Source organism: Polypterus senegalus, chromosome 17, assembly GCF_016835505.1.
Source record: "Polypterus senegalus isolate Bchr_013 chromosome 17, ASM1683550v1, whole genome shotgun sequence".
In the NCBI taxonomy this organism is placed as follows: domain Eukaryota; kingdom Metazoa; phylum Chordata; class Cladistia; order Polypteriformes; family Polypteridae; genus Polypterus; species Polypterus senegalus.
The window spans coordinates 88,547,151-88,568,273 of NC_053170.1; the positions used below are offsets into that span (position 1 = coordinate 88,547,151).

At 39.0% G+C, this 21,123-nt stretch overlaps 1 protein-coding gene across 2 annotated transcripts in view; it reads left to right on the plus strand.

Moving 5' to 3' along the window:
* Window positions 1-20,094, plus strand: part of LOC120517154 (cdc42 effector protein 4-like) — a 37,451-nt gene extending 17,357 nt beyond the window's left edge. For both annotated transcript variants that reach the window (XM_039739311.1, XM_039739312.1), the window contains exon 2: window positions 16,257-20,094. In XM_039739311.1, coding sequence (XP_039595245.1) covers window positions 16,461-17,441 — 981 coding nt within the window. In that variant the 5' untranslated portion in view covers window positions 16,257-16,460 and the 3' untranslated portion in view covers window positions 17,442-20,094. The remainder of the gene's footprint in view (window positions 1-16,256) is intronic.
* Window positions 20,095-21,123: the final 1,029 nt, after the last annotated feature.

A 21,123-nucleotide genomic window follows, 5' to 3' on the forward strand; every position in this document is an offset into this window, starting at 1 on the left:
GATTAGGTGGGTTTAAAAATTTGATTTTATATTTTTGGGGAGCTTCTGTAAATTTTAATTTCTCCTTGTGCACAAATAAAGTATACAGTAATTGTTAGCTTGCACAAAATGAAGACTAGATTTTTGTTTTTTTTAAAGCAGATTTACACGTACGCTATCCAGAGTTGGCTCCTGACGTACATGTGATGCTGCTGAAACAAGATTTGGCCCCCAATAAATGGATTAAGCCGGTCTGACGTCGGGTGAGCGAGCAGGACCCACTCTTGTGCTCCCTTAAGGACTCTGATGTAATGAGATCTCCTGCTGTGGCCTCCTCGGTTGCTGGCTTAGCAGTTCTGATGCTCTGTCTACGTTGCCTCAAGTTTCTTTATTGGCCTGAGGTAGACTTTGCTCAGAATCTCATGGAATTAAAATGCCCTGTCTTGCAACACTCTTGTGTACATAATCTCACAAAGAATATTCATATTGTCTCCGTCCCCAGTAGGAAGGGCAAAGTTGTTTTATTTACAGACGTTGTTGACTGCCGCTGCGTGTCAATCGTTCTTGGCCTCGCTTGTGGCTGTCTTCTACTTGTCATAAGATGAAAGCCTGTAGAACTGTGTATCCTCTGAATCTCATATATTAACATTTGTGTGAAAAAGAAAGTAGACAAAGTGTGTGACACCCAGGATTTAATTTTAAAACAATTTACTCATTGAATACTAGCCACAACTTCCATAAATATGCATCTACTTGTTTAAAAGAGAACGGTTATGATACTTATTGCACTTCTATTCTTGGAAATACCTTGAACTCTGGCCAAATCGTTTGACTGCATGCATACATACACACCGACATGTATTGGCCAGGGGGACACACGCAACACCGGACAGTTCATGCCCTCCAGTTTATCACACATTGGAAATCTGTAGAATGATATCTCTACATTTTAGTAACTTTTCTTTAGAGGCGGAGTGGTGGCTTTGCGGCTAGGGATCTGCACTGGTAATCGGAAGGTTGCCGGTTCGAATCCCGTAAATGCCACAAGTGACTCTGCTCTGTTGAGCCCTTGAGTAAGGCCCTTAACCTGCAATGGCTGAGCACTTTGAGTAGTGAGAAAAGCACTGTATAAATGCAAAGAATTATTATTATTGTGCAGTTTTAAAAGAGCAGTGGGATCACCGCTGATCAGCATATGGCATCGGGTCCCCAATCTGTCTTTCAGAGGACAGGATTCATGACCTAAAGGGCAATTCAGACTTTCTCAGTTTCACTTGTTTTTTCCTCCTCCTTCTCCTTAGCAGTGAAATTTGCCTTGTGGAGATCAGTTTGCACAGTGGTTTTATTTTCTTTAATTACAGAAAGGTCATGACAGAAACCAATCATAGTCGGTATGGTTAGCGTAAACAGCAGTGTTCACCTTGAAGGGAAGCTTTGATCTGATTTCGAATAACAGCACTGCTTGCCTGTGCGGGCCTTCAGCTTCATTTGAAGTTCTTGATCTCAATATCTGTGGACAGATGGCTCCCGAATTCCCTGAAACCATGTGAAAAGGTTTTATATTAATGTCATCTCTTTTGTGAAGAAGACTTATTTGAACAGTGCTAGCCTATTTAGAAAAGTGGTGGTTATAAACACATTTTGGTGTATTTTATTCCCAAACCTGCTGTTAAAAAAAAAAAAATAAAATAATATTATTCTATATAATCAGTATTTGGTGCTGCAACCTCTTACAATGGGGGGAGCATGTATAAAAAAAAAAGTGTTTTTATATGGTGTGACTGAAATGTATGCAAATATCAATAAATGGAAATGTCTGCAATGTGCACTTTAATCATGTCGACATTGTTTGTTTGATTTGGAATTTGAAACTGTGGAGCAGAGGGGCCAGGAAAAAAGTGTCTTTGTTCCAAACGTTATGGCGGGCGCTTTAGTGTGAAGGGTGAGAGTGTCTGTGTAGATTTTGCCTGTTCTTGCCAGTGTGTAAATAGCTCTGTAGTCTGAGGACTGTGCCACGGCATGAGCGAGTATGAGTGTGCCCCGCCATACACTGAAACATTGTCCAGGGTTAATTCCTGAATTGTGCCATAGGGTGCAGGCCTCCATTGCCCTGAAATGGATTAAGTTTGTTTAATTACAAATAAGTATTTTTGAGAAAAGTGTGAATTATTCGTTCTGTTCCCACCTTGTATCCTAGGTCTAATCCCCACAACCCTAAAACGTGGATAAAATGGTTGGAAATACGGACATCTTGAGTTATCTTAACAGTACAAGTTTGTGTATCCTGTTTTAGAGGAGGATATAAAATTGTAGCTGATAATCTGCTGGTTTCTTTAAATGGTCTTTTTTTTTTATCACCATCCATGCTGCTGTGCACATTATTTATAACCACTTGTATATTTAGCCACTTTCAGTCTCTCATGATATTACGGAGTTAATGTCTGTGCTGAACGAATGCCATGTGCACACTCTGGACAAGAAAAAGTAAAGTCATCTCTTGGCCTTCCCAAAGTGCAACAGACACAGGTTGCTTGCCTGGAGGGGTTTCAGCGTCCTTGGAGGTAAAACAGGCTTTACACTTTTTATTTACCTTGGTGGAATGTTTTAAAATTCCCCCCAGGACCCTCCCACCCCTCCCTTGGCATGTAACAGGTTGCAAGTTCGTTACTTCAGTAAATTGTCAAATGGGAGCCTCTGTGCCTCTCTGCATGTGCTTTCCATCTTCCCTGACATATAATCAAGATGGCTGAATAATAAACATTTTATCAATTTCTCTAAAAAATATGAAACCTATGAAATGTATGTTGTAAAACCTGTTACATTTAATTTACGGAGGGCAGTGTCTTTGTCATACGCCATTAAAGCAAACTAAATGAAACGCTGTGAAATGAAAGGACAGGTCCTTGTGCCTCAAGATTTGGCATAGCCGGCTTTAAGCTCAAGTCCTGGTTTGCTCCTTTCATGAGGATGCTTGTTATTCCAGTTTCATGTTTAGTGTCCTTCAATGACTTTAGCTGCCTTTTTACAATTTTAGCACTTGCTGTTAAACTTTTTTTGGCCAATTGGAGGAAAGAAGTATGTCAGTTTTCCTGGGCTCATATTTTATATGTATAATGTGTTTTAGTTTCTGTAATGAACCAGCACCTTTTAGACTTGTCGTGTATAAAGCTTCTTCATTCAGGTCTTTCTCTCTTACCTTTATAACAAGAAGAGAATGGCTCTCCAACAGGAAGTGTCCAGTCAATCTTATAATATTTAAATAATTACAGGATACTTATTAGTGCTTGAATAATACGTAAAACAACACAAAAGAGCGTAGGTAATCGGTGCAGTCCGGGTGCCTGTACGTCACATGTTTAAGTTGTTGCCCTGTTATTATTTGGTAGCAGCGCATAATGTCCAGGTATGGCACCTAAAGATCTGTTGTACCAAGAGAAGTGACTAAGAGGGCATATAAAGTTGTCATAGATTATAATAAAGTAACACTGAAGCACTGATTCCTGCGCCTAGTTTAAAACAAGTCACGTTATGTATGCTTTATAAATTACCTGTCTGGCTTTTAGTTTTACTTTGAGTCTGCTGACATATTAAAAATGTTGTCAAGCATGCTTTACAGATTCTAATACTTGTTGAAAGGAACTTCATCCCTTTCATTTTCTATTCTGAGTGCCATTGTTTGTTTTTTTTTTTTTTGTTTTTTTTTGTCTTCTCTTGTAGGACAGAAAATTAGATTCAACAATTGCACCACTCGCACATTTGATAAGGCACCAAGAAGACATAATGTAAATCTTATTAACCTCTGTGTTGATGATTAGTGTTGTTACAGTTGCACAGCACTCTCGGCTCTCCACACTTACTATTCTGTGCTCAATTCTGGTTAAAGTGCTGAACCAACAGGTCCTTTAAATACTGTAATGGATTCAGCCATTAGAACTAGCAGGCCCAAGACCAGTCCAGCGCTCTTGGGAGTTGCCGCAGCTCTCCATTATTTTTAGACATGCTTGACTAAATCCGGGGGTCATCTCGGTGATTAGAGAGGGTCAAAGTAATAAATTAGTGTTGTGTTTTTTTTTTGTAACTGAAATGATACAATGAGCTTATTACCATACAGCTGATTAGGATAGTTGATTGTTGAACATTCATGGAAATGTAAAGATATTCATTTCTCATCTATAATCACTATTCTGTGTATCTACAGTTGAGGCCAAAAGTTTACTTACACCCAGGCTAAAACCTTTCAGACTGAATGTTTCACAATTCCACAAGTCATGTTAGTATACATACTTTAAAAGGTTTAATTAACACAGGGAATCTGATTCCATATGTGGTACTGTCAGAATTATTTGTGATAGATTTATTTCAGGTTTTATTTACTAAATCTGATTTTCAGCTAGTCAGAGGTTCCCATACACTTTATTGGTATCGGGTGGCATTGCCTTTTACTGCACTTAGCTTGAATGAAGCACTTAGGGTTGTCTTCCATAAGCTTCTCACAATATGTGGCAGGAGTTTTTGTCCATTCCTCCTGACAGATCTGATGTAAGTCAAGTTTGTGGACCTCCTTGCTGGACATGCGTTTTCAGTTCAGCCCACTAATTAGATTCAATCAATCAATCAATCATTTATTTATATAGCACATATTCATCCAAAAAAATGTAGCTCAAAGCGCTTTACAAAATGAATAGAAAAATAGAAGACACAATAAAAAATAAACATAAGTCAACATTAATTAACATAGAATAAGTAAGGTTCGATGGCCAGGGTGGACAGAAAAAAAAAAAAAATTAAGTCGGGTTTTTGTAGTGGTCACTCCAGTATGTTCATCTTGTTGCTTTAAAGCCGTTTTCTTACAACTTTGGAAATGTGCTTTGCATTTTTGTCCTGCTGGAAGACACATTTGCGACCAAGTTTTTAACTTTCTGCTTGATGTCATTGCTTCAGAGTTTCTAGATAAACCTTTTTTCACATGTTGCCATTTATTTTCTGAAGTGACCCAGTCCATCTACCAACAATAAAACCCATAATACGATATGAGCATCACATCATGCTCTACAGTTGGGATAGTGTTCTTTGGCTTAAGCGCTTCACTCTTCTTTCCTCCATACATAGTAATGATCATTATGGTCTAACAATTTATTTTTGTTTCATCTGACCACAGAACACTCCTCCAAAAGTCTAGGGGTCTGTCTCATTTATAAAACGTTGCATGGATTAGAGTGTGAAAGTATGCATATGGTCAAAACAAAAAGTCAGATTTGTAATGTGTGGCATACGCACATTTCTATACCATTTACCCATTATAAATCAGTCATCCTGCAAATGTGCGTCTGTGAATGTTCCTTGCAACACTGCCTTGTACTTGTGTGAGCGATCACAATGCTGCTGGTAGAGCAGCCTTCAACATGACGCATCGAGGCACCGACTCCACCTGCATTTGAGGAGCTCCGTCTCCCTTGGTGGATTGCGCGCAATGGTCAGAGGTACTGTAGGTGTCTGGGGGTCAATCAAGCGCAATTATCAAAGCTTTGCCCTTGGTGAATAAAGCGCAATCCTAAGACCTTTTTGATTGGTTTCCATTAGTGAATTAAGTGCAGTTGTTAGAGTAGGAGAGGGACTGAGAAACACTGGTATGAAGGACAGGACTGTTACCTTTATAAAGAGACATTTTATTATCTGCTTAGATGCTTATGTCTAAAATGAAAATACAGATTCCCTCTTTAAAGATTAAGATGTTTAATGTGCACAGGTTTCTGTAAGTTGCTCAGTGTTAGATTGTTAAAACTAGCTCCTCAAAATGTGGAAGTCAAAGGAAGCATTGCTGCCACACACTCTCCGCTACAAGCAGACCTTTTTTTTTTTTTTTGCTGTTTTCACAGGTCCGCTTTCCTATCTAAGACCTTGTAGAGCCAACTCGGAAGATAGAAGATAGGGATTACTCGGTTCAGAAAAGATAAAGAAACAAAAGGTGTTGGCAGAGTTTTGTGGATTAGACTTGCATTTGCAAAGCACTCCTGGCGGTCTCAGACCTCTGATGTGCTTATCTTAAAGCTCCCTCCTTTGGCCTTTTTTCCTACCTCATATGCTTGCTTGTTTTCCTCTCTCTTTCTTCCTTTTTCACTGTCCTCCCTTTCAAATCTAGCTGATCTTGCATGTGATGTGATTACTGAAGAGGGAGGGTAGGAGTTAGGAAAGTCTCAATAGTGCCTGTGCAGCTTTTGGTTGGCTGTAATTGATGACATTTGTTTCCCCCTGGTTTTAAGATGTACAGTATAGGTTGCTTGCTGCTGCTGTTGTCAGGATGGCTTTTTGACTTTGAGCATGAAGTGTATCTGCATTGAAGTTTCAGGCACTGTACATTAGTAAAACAAAGTGGCTTACAGAGAATGGTAAGAATCTCCTATGGAGAACGGCTGCAAAAAAATAAATAGTTAATGACGCTGAGAGGTAATGTCGTTTTCTTTTTTCCTGCCTATGTGCCTTCACCTTTTTTATCCAATCAAATAGTACTTCCTTTTTCTCCACATTTTCCTTTTCATTTGTACCTTTTTCCTTGATATTTAGTTTTACTAGTATTTTCTTAGATTCTGATGAATTTCTGCTGCATGTCCAGTGCATGCACATACATATTAATTTTCTGTTTTGCAAAAGTTTTCCTCTGCATGTTGCAACAGAGTATTACAAATGTTGATACTGTATATTGTAATTGCAGTGTTTGGAGGGCATCAGCTCGAACGTGTAATAATGGAAAGGTGGAACTTACTTTATATGAGGTCATGTAGGCTTTGAGGTGAAAATGAAGTGCAGTTAACCAGCTAAGCACTTCTGTCAAAGAATCATCTCCATTGATGTTAGTGAGCTAGCTGTCTCAAGACTTGAGAGAGAACTGGCTTTGAGGAATTCAAGAACTGAAGACCACTTTTGCATTTGTTCATTAATGTTGAGTTCATTCGTCCTTTCAGATTTATTTGTGTTTTTGTTAATGCTTAGAATTATGTACATTTGTGTCTTTGTAGGATTGAATGAATATCAGACAGACAATTGAAGGTTAATTACAGCAGAACTCTGCAGTGCAGAGAAGCAGGCCACTGCGAGGAATGACATTGTGAATTCCCTCTTTTGCTTTTTCAGCTAATGTATTGCTACGGGTATCTGTTTTTGTCAAGGTCAGGACAACAGAAAAGAGTTTGTAATTTCAGCAAAATCTAACACTCTGCATTTAAGAGGAATTAGTAATGAAATTTGTGTTTCTTCCTAGCTCAGTGTGTTTTTTTGTGAGTAGATACATTTCCACTGTAGTTCAATTTGCCTCAAATCCTACCAGATTAGAAATGCTATATTTACACTCGAACTGTATTCACATTCATATTGAGTAAGCCACATAAACGTTGTCGTACACCCTAGTGATCCAAATCACCAGCTTCACTTTGTGCTCAGTTGATGTCTACTGGTAGTTCCAAGTATAAGAATCTGTAATCTGAACACATTTAGATTAGATACATTTTATTTATCTCCAAGGGGAAATTAAAACTTTACCAAAGCTCAAGAGAAGAGGAAAAGTATATGTATTTAAATATTGTGAATTTCCCCTTGGGATTAATAAAGTATCTATCTATCTCTATCTATCTCTATCAACAAATGACAACCTCCCCCAAACACACACAAGAATATTGAAGAGCTGCTGCTGTCAATAACAGGCTTGCTGGTGGCAGTAAGATGGACCCGTCCAGATGTACCACAGGTTTACATTTGAAAGTATTCACGTTTGTATACAGAGGGTCCAACTTGCTTTGTCCACAACAGGAACATGCCCTTTAGAAGTCCGTTCCATCCAAAGTTGAATGGTTGAAAACACCAGGGTTCAGAGTGAATCCTCTTTAGAGTGGTTGCAATGCAGTGAATCATCTCTGTTGGCAAGTTTAAAAAATAAACCTCAAGATGATGCAACTCCCTTCTATTCAGTAACATGGATGAATTCAGACTTCATTTCAAAGTCTGGGTCACACATTTCCACTTTTATTCGTAATTTCCTCACTTTTTTAGTATATCTTATTCATATGAGTCTCTGGACTCGTCTCATGTAACCCATCCAGCATTAAACAGAATCTCAAATAGGAGGTTAAACCTGGTTGTCCGCAATACCCAAAAGGCCATAATAAATGAACTCGCTGTAACTCACCTTGAGATGTGATATTTCTTTTAACTAAAAAGCGATGGAGGCTGGCCAGTTTTGAACTGTCGCTGCCTTACGTTTATCCTCACTCCGGATCTTTGCCTTAGCTGTCCTCAGACAAGCTGTTTCTCCGATATGGTGTGAGACGGCTCCATTGGCAGTAGTGATTGCAGTGCTAGCGGAGTACAGAAATATTTTAATGTAACTCGCTTTGCACTCCTTAAGGTTTGTTACATTCACGCGTTGTCATCTGTGCTCACCACGTGACCTCTCTCTGAAGTTCATAGCTTCTCCATAAGGCAGTTTGAGACGAGCCAAAGCTGGGGTCGGCGATGACAGCAGCAGATCATCCCACTGAAAAATCTGTTTTAAAAAAAGTAAATTGTAGCAACAAGCCAGAGGCCAAATTTTAACATTAATAATTTAATAACAGAAAAGTTTGTTGAAGCATAAAAAGATGGCGCTTTTGTACAAAAGTTGCCAAATAATACATGACATGGAAGTGAAGTAAGTGATGACCCTAATCTAATTAACCCCTTCAAGCAGATACTTATTGATTAGCAAAGTGATTATCAATAACGTTGCCCCTGCTTTTTCAATTCAAATTGTACCTTCAATATTTGAAGATGTGCGAGTTAATTAATAAAAATAACTTTGCCAATAAGTCAGTAAAAGACTAAAACGTGAACTAATGCGAGTATAACAGACACAAGGCAACAAAAATGTTTACACGCTTGGCAGCTCTCGCGTGAGCTACAGCTGGCTGCCTCAAAATGTGATGAATGAAACTGCAATCCAATCGTGTGGAGTTTTGTTTTTTCTTTTGTTAAATCTGTTTGTGTACAATTAAGCAGCCTTTTTTATTATCCTTAAAATGTATTTTCAAAATATGTGCTTTAAGATGGCTACTTTCTCCTTTTTAAAATTCTAAAAAACACGAGATTTCTTTACTTTTTATTTAACAAAGTCTCACATCATCATAAGCTAATAAAACAGATCTAATCCATTAGAAATTTAAAAAGGCAAGCAGAGCAATGTGCCTTACTTTTAATAACTATGAACTCGGGCAGCAGACGATGCAACAGTTTTGATGAATGGTTGTCTTTAGACGCAGTTTCAGCATAATGAGTCTCTGGTAACAGATGTACAGAAGTCTGGCTCCTTCAGGAGAGAGAAATAAATTTCAGGCAAAGTGCTGTTAAGGGTGGTTGTGCTGAATACGTTCTGCTTCTAATTTTGACAAAGCTGAACAATTATACTGATACGGTAGTTGGTTTTAAGAGCCACGGACTAAATGCATACATTGTTAATCAGAAATTGTGAGTCTGTATTTCCTTCAGTTATGTTCCAAGTCCAGTCTATTGTGTGCGGGCATTCAAGCCAGTCCATCTCACATTGCACACACTCGCACTCGGTCACATTGGATGAATTCAGAATTGCACGCTGTTGGTATTTGGAGGAAAACCAGAGAACGCCTTCTGGAAATGTGTAAACTCCACAAAGGCTTGGACTACCAGAACTAACCACGGCATTTACACTTTCTCTCATGTGCACAGAAGTGTTTCCTTTTTTTCTTTTTAGTTCTGTCTGTTGTATGGCTGTATAGTATATAATAAAATAACAAGGGCCAATGGAAGAAAACCTCTTGAGTGTAAAACTATATAAAAATATTGTTTCATTCAAAAAAACATACAAGTAGAAACTCAGATTATCAAAATAAATAAAAGCAAAACCAATTGTCTGCCCTGCCCCAGGGCCTGAATACACATTGAATATGAATGAAGCTCCCACCCAGACATCAAACGTGATGGACCAGCACCCAGTGCAGACCCTCTTGTGTTTTCTTTTATCAATCCCCCAAGCACAGTACCACATTGTCCATTGATTATTTGATCCTTGCCTCAAATGGCGCTTTTCCTCTGCATAGTACGGCACAGCACGGTTCAGTACAGCTCACCTTGGTTCGGCTCGGTTTGCGTTTCGACTGCAGTTTAGTACTGCTTTAGAGTGGGCGGGATTATTCACGTGTCGTTATAGTTGCGCCGCCTCTACTGCCGTGACACCGTGGAACTTTTACAACAACACGCAGACCACGACAACACATCACTAGCTAACTTTTATCACTGCAAGGCATCAAATGAACTTAACTGTCAGTGTAACATTAAAATGCTGATTCTGTATATTACAGATCTTCCACAAGTCGCCGCAACAGACCATCTGTTTGGACATTTAACCGTGCTTCAGAGTGGTGGGATTTGATTGTTCCCGGTTTTACAAACACTCAGTGGCTGGAGAACTTTCGAATGTCTGAAGAAACATTCATCCACTTATGCAACAAACTGCGTCCAGCGATGGAGAGACGGGACACAAACTTCCGCGTGTGTGTACCTTTAAAGAAAAGAATAGCCAGTGACGCAGTAATGACGATTTTCTCCGGCCAATCAGTGACCAGCAGAGTTTACACGTCACGTTTTGGTAAAGGTTCGGCCCGCTTGGAACCTCGGCTGAGGTGGTACTAAAAAAAGGACCAGGTACCAGGTACTGTTCCCAGTGGAAAACCCCCCAAAAGTGAGCTGAACTGAACCATGTTGTGCCGTACTATGCAGTGGAAAATCGCCAAAGGAATCTTGCCCCGGAGCAGCTCAGATCATTTAAAACTATTAGGTGGTGTTCTCCTGGGTAACTATAATGTTTGGTTTCAAGGGAGCCAGTCAAGTCCAGTTCCCTTTCATGGCATGTGGTTTCTCTGCAGCTATACATCTATCTGAGACCCTGATACTGTTCACTGCTGCTTACTCAGACTCTGATTCTGTCATTTCTCTGAGATTCTGTGCTGTCCTCCACAAGCGTTGGAGATGTAGTGTGGCCTTCTGTCCCATATGACCTTGTGATGGCTCACTCCCTCCCACACTCCTATCCCCTTAACCCGAGGGCACTGAAATGTAAAACCTACATTTTCGCCCTGTTAGTGCTAACCCATCAGGGCTCTTGGAGGGATCTCATTTCATGAGTCTTGGTGTTTTTCCTTATATTGTAATTGCAAGGCTGCTCCAGTCTTTTACCACATGACTGCCTTGTTGGTGAAATTAATGCAAATGTTGATGCATGATGATTTGTAACAAAATTATATTCTTCTGAGCAGATGAAATAAAAAGGCCAATTATTTGGCAACTTGCCACCTCCCTCCTTGTCCTCAATCAGTGTGTTTTTACAATATAACCAACATGTGTTATCTTTGATACCTCGTGTTCCTCGTGAAGGCAGTCTTCAGTTTATAAGCTGACAAAATATTCTGTTGAGCAATGCCATGTATTCTCATAAGCAACATTTAATCAATCTAATTTTGTGATTTTTGGGTGGTAAGTGGTATGCCATCCATCTTCTCTGCAAACAGTTATGTGAATTTATTAGGATTTTCATTTGAAGAGAATGTTAGGGATCTGTTCTGTTTCAAACGTTTTAAGGACAAGATACACAAAGAGATACATGGTTGAATAGCTTTTTGTTTATTTTATTCACTCTTTGACAGTTATGGCCCATTATTTTCGAAGCCAGAATTTCCACTACATTAAAGCCCATCCCCATTAGGAGGATAGGCGAATTCTGTGCCATGAATAACTGGGCCTGGGAATCTGATCCCAGTGCCTAAAACTGAAGCAGTAGTGAGTGATACGACGCCAGTGTGCATCCCCAAAAAATATATTGGTAAAAATGTAGATTGTGTTAGGTTTAATCAATAAAAATAAGCAATGGAGCATCCAATATGTACATGTTTGGAAAGTAGTCAATAAAAATGTCTTGGATGGTGAACCTTGCAGTTAGCATATCCTCAAGACTAGAGTGAATTTATTGCCAAAAAGTGGACACTGCTGTGGCTGTGAGGTCATACAGTGTATTGTGCATTGTAATGGCTTCACTTCATGGAGCTTTTGGTGTTGGAGATGATTTGCATTTGCAGCATAACAGAAGGCCATGGTGAGTGGTTAAAGAGTTTTAACTTGCTGGAATCACGGGACCACACATGCCTGTTGAGTGCTGTTCTGGTCTTTTGCACAGCCAATTGTTTCTGGAGATTTAAATAATTATTTAAAAAAAAAAAAGGAATAGACACACACATTATCTTAACTGAAAATGAATACAGAGATTCTCAGAGTTGAATTTTGTGCTTGCTAAGACTTGGTCTGCTACATATCAGATGGGTCAAGTGCAAGTGAACATGAATGTGGAAGGGGGTCTGCTCCATACAGGCCTAATTCCAGCTCTGCACCCAGTTGCGATAGGCCTCTGCTCCCTGCCACTCCGAAGGGAAGACATGGGGTTAAAAAATAGAACTGGCAACTCCTGCTGCATACAAATTGGTAGTAATACACATTTAATAGCCCAGTTGATGTATGTAAATCATGATTTTTATGGATGTTTTATGGTAATTGTTTATTTGCTTTTCTTTAAGAAAATTACTAATTCCATTGTGAATTAAAAAAAAAAATGCCTGCTGAATGTTCATCAAAGGACCGGCATGAGATGCATAGATGATGCGTGTGAACGAGCTGTCTGTTACATTGCACGTGTATGCACTGTTCCTGGTGTTACCAGTGGTGGGACTGTGTGCCAATGCTGGTTGTTGCTCATACCATGGTCAGCACAAATGTGGATCCTTAATTATTTAGTTGGCCGGGGGCCCAGTTATGTCCCGTGTTCTGCAGATATCCTTTCAGTCTTTAGTTGTTGGTTTTTTTTCCCCTACTTTAATTTACCTTCACCCTGTTAGGATTCTGATCCCAGTCACTTATGTGCCATATTACATTGTTTGAAGGTATTGATATCCTTTTTCACAACACTCGAGCAAACAGGACATGTCATGATGTTGTTTTCTTGGGGGAGACGGACCTCTTTAGCAGAGACTATATTCTAGTATGGTACAGAGCCCAGTGTTTTTAAAGAAGTAAATATTTGTGGCTGCTTTTATCTTGAATGTAATTCTGTGTGCAGAGTACGTTTTTTTTTTCCTTCCCTTAAGCCAATCTGCACTATAAATGGAAGATGATGAAGCAGTCTGCTAAAAAATAACAAACAAAAAAAAAAGGTGGAATTTAAAACTGTGGGATTCCTTTTCATTTTCAACAGGTTGTCTGCTTTAGTTTATTTGCATATAGAAATGTGCTCGATACTCCTGAAAGTTGGCCACCTTCAAATTTCTAATTGTGTTATTGCAAAGTCTGTTTGATGTTTTCTGAATCTATGATTGGTACAATGGGCTGTCCAAGTGAAGTTACGCCATGGACTAGCTCCAGCCATCCAATTTCAAGCTCACTTGCTCCAATTCGAGTTTACATTTCCTGAAGGTACCAGAAGCAAAGTAGGAGCCAACCCTGGATAGTGTGCCAGTCCATCGCGCAGCCAGTTTGCTTAGACAGGATCATTGTAGAGTTTTAAGTCAAATTAACTTTCATGTTTTTCAGATGTGGGAGTAAAGAAAACAGCCCAGGTTTGTGAACATGCAGCAAATTACTTTTCTAAATTATGGATGACCTACAAATCCAAACCAAAATTGTAGTTTAGAAAATGGATGATGTTGGTGCACATGCCCTTTGTTCGTTTCTTTATTCATTTATTCTGCTTTACATCGCTACATACAAGTTTAAATAGCTGCATTTACATTTAATTTAGTCCAACACTGGAGACTTGTCTAGGGTGCTGCCAGGAGTGGCTCCAGCAGCCACTGTGACACTGAATTGCAATAAGCAGCTTTAGTATGTTATGTTCTGAATATATTCTGTTAACACAAAAGGCAGGCATGATCTGTTTAAGTGTTTGTTCTTCCTCCAGTCTCCTCTCCGTCCTGGACTAAGTCTTAAATAGTTCTTATTGCTGTGATGCACTTATTCCTGCAGACTTCATTATTTGTTGTGCGGTTGTTTTTCCTTCTCCAGCACATCCCCTTGTTTCTATAATATATATTTTTTTTAATGTTTTAGAAATAGATGAAGTTGTTTCCATATTTCTGAATTTTGATCTCTGGGAGTTAAGTGATTTTTTTTAGGATTACAGAGTGATGTTTATTTAAACAGTATTCTTCTAGTTTGTAGAATAGAATCTGTGCCACTAGACAACACTGGTTCAGTTCTTTTAGTATAATGCATCTTTTTTTTTTTTTTTTTTTTTTCTTGCCTTTTCTTTAATAAGTGCAGAGGAGCCGTCTGGGTCATCAATTGGTTCTCAATTCCGTGTGCTCCATTGTGTTTTGGTGATAGGATTAACATCAAATAGGTTGTCCCTTTAAGAAGGTGTTAACAGCGCTGGTGTGACTTGATTTCTTTCTGAAGGCCCCACGTTATGTCGGCAGTGCTTCTCAAGCTGGGTGCTCAGAGGATGGTAGTCCGTTACTTTATGAATCTCTCGGTGTCTGTGATTATCTTTTTGAGGTATGAACTTTCCAAAATTCACATTTGGAATCGTAATCATTTAAAATGCTCAGAATAATTTGTACTTACTTTCTCAGTGTTGTTAAGGGCTTTGAAAGCATGCATAGTTATTTTTATTGTTACTGAGTAATCCGTACCTGAAATGCGTTCTACAGATTCATGCACTTTTCCTCATTAGTCTTTGCTTCCAGCATTATAAAATAAAAATTCTTACACAGAAAAGTATTTTTGACGAAATGTTCATTTCTTGGTAGCTATCGTGCTGAATAATATATTAATCTATGAGTGTAGATTGTTATAAAGCATTTTTGTTTGATATATTTTTCCTCTTGGTATGTGCCTATTTTAATATTTTAGAGTGTTTTTTGGAAATAATAAGGTGAGTAATGGTTTTAATTTTCACTTTCTTTGGTGTGTTATTTTGAAAATGTTTTTATAAATGGAGATTTGTTTTATTTCTCAATTAACAAATATAAGAGAGGCAATTCCCAATTTGTATTTTATGTTGAGAGCATGTTAAGCATGTTGTTGTTGTCTAGAAATTCCAACCTGCCTCCATTTTGCTCGGCCTCCTTTATTTTTACATTTGCTGTTGTCTCTGGTACTTGGACTCAAGACAGTTTTATTTGTGTGTCCATCAGTCAGTCATGAGCAAGAACTTCACACTTTGTTAGTCAAACGTGCTTTTGAAGCGGTTGGTTTAGGGTGCAGCTAGTAACTCTGCCTCCAAATGTTCAGAAGAATTGCTTGACACGCATAGCCTGCTTTTCTTATCAAGCTGCTCTTCATTCAGGGGCTCAGCTGTGCGTGTGATGCTGAACATTAAATGCTTATTAATATGAAAATGTTTATTTGCAGTCTCTTTATGCTCGTTAGACGCCGGTAGGTGGTCTGACCCACATTAGCTCTTTAGTCCTGTTTCTGAAATTACCAATCTTGAAATCAGTGATATAAAAAAGTCCCTTGAAAGAAATATTAATTGTATTTTAAGTGTTAAAATCCAAGATCTAAATTGTAATGTAGAAAACATTAATGAAAAAGATGCTTTCTTATCAAACATTCAGATTTAAAACCACGTAGTGTATCTCAATAATACCCTGCTTGTCATTGATTTACCACACAAGGCCCGCTCATGTACACTACTCTTGATATGTTACCAGTTTAGTAAGTACTGGGGTGTTAACTCAACTCCACTAGTAGAGATCGATTGTCGGAAACACGTGGCTAACGTCTGGTGTGGTACATTGCAAGCTTTAAATTGCTGTTCTTTTTGTACAAACCTGCTGAATGAGTTGGAGCTGCCAGCTAAAACGGGTGTCAGTAATAATAATAATAATAATAATATGGGGTGTGTGGAGGAGCCCTAAATGGAGCATGCTGTGAGAACCTCTATCCTAAGAGGTTATACTTAAATTGTGGCCACCTCCTTCCCACTTAAATGTGCTTAAATTTGCTGAAAGTCCAAGTTGACTACATGAAGGTAGACATTCAGAGAATCCTAAAGCTCATCCTCTCTATCAAGTGACTGTTACTGTTATATATAAATTATCTTGCATACTGTAGATACTGGCTCAGCCTGGGAAGGGTACATTTGAAATGTTTTTTACGTCATGGAGGGGTCTTGGGATGAAGCTTCACCTTGCTGAATTTTTAATACTTTATTTTTATTTTTTTTTTCATTACAGAACACTTACAAGCTCTGAATTTATCTGTAACCTGTCATTGGGTGCTGGCTTGCAATGTACTTGATGCTGCGATATTTGGAAATGCTGGTTCCCTGACCTTCTGATCTGTTTCTTCAGACGCATTAGGAACTTTTAAATTAGTGAAAAAAAATTTGTCAAACAAACTGCTGTCTCCCCACCAGTAGCATCAGTAACTCTCAAAACATGCCTATCCTAAAGCAGCTGGTGTCAAATTCGTCGCAGTCAAAGCGCCGCTCACGTGTGGACCTCACTGCAGACATGATCAGTGCACCTTTGGGAGATTTTCGGCATACCATGCACGTTGGGCGGGGTGGAGACGCTTTTGGGGATACCTCTTTTCTCAGCACCCGATCAGGGGAGCCCCCACAACAGGAAGCACATCCGCAAAGCTCTGGTTCCAGGCCTAGTCTCCTGTCCCGTACGTTCAGACACAGCAAAAGGTCGCAGTCTGTAACCCGAGTAGATAAACGGGAGTCAACTCTAGCTCTTCCCAGTACCTCACCGTCCTTTGTTAAAAATGCAGTCTCCCTACCACATCTGAATGACGACAATGAAGCACCTCAAAGGGCGAGCATTATTTCGGTACCAAAAAGTCTCTCTTCTAGCCCACTGAAGATGATTGCCAATGAAAGGCCTGTCAATGGAGCTGCAGCCTCTTTGCAGGGAGAACCAGAGCACTTTGATGAAAGAGACTTTGGTGAACTCTCAGATCTCCCAACAACATCTCTCCCTAAAACAGGAGGTGGGCTAAAACATGCTGAATCCATCATGTCTTTCCATGTAGATTTGGGACCATCGATGCTAGGAGATATTCTAAGCATTATGGACAAAAAGGGCTGGGAGGAAGATGATTTGGGCTTTGAGGAAGATGGAACACTAATGGGAAAGGTGTCATTGCCACCTGCTAGCCAGCAAAATGTAGCAGCTAGCATTTTGCTGCCAAAGGAAGACCCTGCCCCATACACCCCAGAGACTAAACCACGGCACCCTCGACATCCGGTGGATAGCTGCTCGGTGTCTAGCTCTGGATCTGCTGTATTAGAGGACAAGCAGCCACTTGAGAAAGAGACTCCTTCTCATGTGAATGTTAGTCATTCCAGGAAAGAGGAAGAAGATCAAGGTTTCTCCTTCATGGATGAGGACGATGATGAAATCAGAGTTTAAAGTGGAAGCAAGTTGAACCCCCATTGATTGAGGTTACCTGTAATTCGTTGGGATTCCCACAAGACTAAAAGTTTAGCAATACAACTTCCTAGCTGGGCCATTTTAATTTGAATGTTCACCACAAAGCAGAAGTAAAAATGACTGCAAACAAATCCCAGTTGCAGAATGTGTTTTGAGTAAAGGTTGGAAGTCGCATTATACTGGGGTGGAGGATTCTTTTGAGAAGCTGAACATTCAATCCCCGATATCCCCTATCCCCCCGTCAGACTTTTTTGAGTGCCTTTTGGGAAACTCATTACGGTAGTGGAAGGACTTGGGGTTTCTTGGTACATCAGGATCCAAATCCTGCATGGAGGCAGCTACTTTAACTCTACTTGATTTCAACAGGATGTGCTTCCGTGATCCTGCACCCAAAGCAGCGGCCTACTGTGAAAGAAAATCTGAACCTCTGCCAGCTGTTGATCTGGTGGTAGCAGCAATACTAATACAGCAAGTGCCAATTCTTTCTGGTCAAAATGTATGTTGTTGTTTTAATTACAGCGTGGAGGAAGGTTTCACAAGCCCACAAACGTTTTACTGAAGATGACCACAAATGTTTGTGTTTTGTTTTCTCTTTTTTCCTCAAAGTCTGTTTACAGGCACATTCCTTTTTCCTTTTCTTGTGTGTGTTTATATATTTTTTAGGTTAAGATAAGTTATTTTTCCTTCAACATTCTCTAGATATGTGCACCTGATCAGTACTATAGATGTGCACCTATAGGGCAAATTCTTCTTTTCATTTTTGTTTTGTAGTTTTGCCGCTCACTACACAATAACATAATAGCCCAGCTGCTGTTTAGTTGTAAATAATTTTGTAGTGGGCTGAGAAAAGTTCTTTCAGTTTGTGTAATTAACCTGGATGAAGGTTCACACTGTAAATATGAAATAGACAGGATCTGCGAGCAAAGCCGTGTTGATTATAGTTTTTATGGTGCACTTTGCTACATGCGGACGAGTTCGCGATGCATAATAAAATGCTGGGCAGAGATGCTTTTAAAATCTGAGAAACACTAAATCTGCTCAGCATGCAGTGTAATACTTTAAACTATTCTGGGGTTGGCAACAAAAACAATATTGAAATTTTACGTTTCTTCAAGTCTTAAGATTAAGTAAGATATTTACTGCATATACTGAAATTTATAATGGATATGTGAGAAGTTCTAAATCTACACAGAATAACATGATGCTGCAATACTGTAGACACGGTACGACTTTTCCTCTTAATGCAAAACAGGTACAGCACTTGTGTTCATGACGCTGCTTCACAGCATTTTAAAACTGCCTTTAACTTTCTAGTGACCGCTTCCAGAGGACATCCTCTTGCTTTAAAGTCCAGGAGTGATGGTGCGGGCAGTGTGGCCTGGTAGATGTAGACATCAGCCTCTGATTGCCAGTACTAGAAGCGGTGGTTCAGTCTGCACCTGTTTGTGTTTTTTCTTCCTTTGCACTCATTAAATAAAGCATCTCGGTAATCACTGTGCTAGTTGTGACCAAAATCCAAAGATTTGCCAGAAGCAGCACAGGAGTTGAAATTGTGGGGTTTCAGAAGTAGCACATTACACCCTTTGGTTAATGCTCCAGGCAGCTTGCACTATTGTAATTTGCTTTAATTACAAGTAAAAAAAAAAATCTGCAGTCGGCACACATTTGTGTTATTGCTACAAGTGATTAGCTTCTGCACAGGCACTCATTTCAAAGAGAGGGCTGGGAGTGGAGTAGTTGTTACTAAAAGCCCCCCATCCCCATTGTTCTAACACCAAAGGCCGTTAACAGGTTAAGATAACAAAGCATACTAAGCTGAGAAATATTGTACATCTCATGTCAGTGTTATTTTACTTCAGATGGAAACAGAGGCATAACCCCCTGGTTGAGACCCCAAAAAAAAAAAGTCAAGTAATTGTGATCCTCCTTATCTGCTTAATGGAGATCATTAGGACGTGAACGTGTAAGGAGAACTCTTGCTTTCAGTTGCCTTGTATTTTGCCAGTTGTCGTCGTGTGGGTCTTTGACCTTCTAAAGAATTATAAAACTTAAAAAGTTTGGCAAAATGGTAATTAATCTGCGTTTCTCTGAATAATCCCGTCTGTGGCTGCTGAACTTCTTTCACACAAAGCAGACTTAAAACAAAAATGATTTATCAACTGAATGGTGACACTCCACATTTATTTGAAGGGGAGTGGCCTTTAATTTATTGGATTTTTATATTTAGGCTATTTCTACCTTAAAATTTGCATAATAAAAGTTTCTTAAGTTGACGTTTTTTAATCAAACCTTATTGCGGTATTTTTTGTAGGAAAATCTATAATTGAATCATTTATCTAAAAAAAAAAAACAGAACGCTCTTAAGACTAAAATGTTACTTAGATGAGGGTGAAGAGCTGCTGTGACTGTGAATTGCCTTTGCTGTCGCACCAAAGTACGTTCTAAAAAAAAAAAACAGAACGCTCTTAAGACTAAAATGTTACTTAGATGAGGGTGAAGAGCTGCTGTGACTGTGAATTGCCTTTGCTGTCGCACCAAAGCACGTTTTTCAGATAGTCCTTGGGAAGGTGACGTGGACTTTAATTGTAGTGCCTACTTCCAATTACTGAAATTTGAAATACAACAAAACTTTTTTTAAATTTTTTTTTTATTTTAAATGCGGGGGTATAATTTTTTTTTTTAATGGTGTTCTGTGCCTTCCCGTTTGTCCCTAATATGTGCAGTGGTTTAGTTTGCTTTATTGCCTCACTTAATCAAGTTGGTACTTTATTTGAATTTGCAAAATCACATAATTGTTGTTCCAAAATTGATTCATCTGGAAGCCCATGTTATGAGTACACGACCCAATAATTTCCTGCTGACTGACCGTTTTTCTTAATTCCTAAGTGTCTAGGGATGTGACTTTCTTCCTCCCATACAACATCCATCCAGATTGTTGCGCACTCTGCTAGTCTTCATGACTGCAGTACAGAGGGTGTGCAACACTACATTATAATCTGAAATTCAACATCCTCCATTTTTATGCAGTGCATATTTTAGAAAATATTCTGCTGATTATTAATGAATGGTTTTCTTGCTTTTTTTATGCATACTTGGGGATTTTGGAATAGGAACTCTGCCAACTTTAACATCCATGGAGTCCAAACGTAATTCTGCAGGGTTGTGTCAGTCTTGTTATCCACACAATCAGTTCAGTGCTGCTTCCTGAAGTTCACACTTCAGAGGTTTGCCAGAAGAACTGGTTCTCTATTCATTGAGATTTTTTTTTTTAAAGAATACAACAGCACTTTAAATGTGTTGTACAGAGGGTGTGGGTAAAGTAAATTGGATTTCTCTTTTAAAGTTTTGAGCAAAATCCATTTTAAGCAGAGGAGAGCTGGTATGGTGTGTTGATGAAACGTTTACAAGAACTTCTTGTCACCTGTATGCTGGATTGATAAAGCAGACAATGAATAATGGGATGAAACAATGGAGAATTTCACAGGGTAGACAATGCTTAGAAAGTGCATTTGGAGATTAAGCTTTAATAGCTTCTTAATGATTAGACTTGACCGGCCTTAGCCACTCTAGCCTTTTGTACCCTATGTCCTTTTGTAATCTGCAGGATATTCAAATGTTATTTGTTTTAATATAAAAATTCAAAAAAGAAAAAAATGTTTTA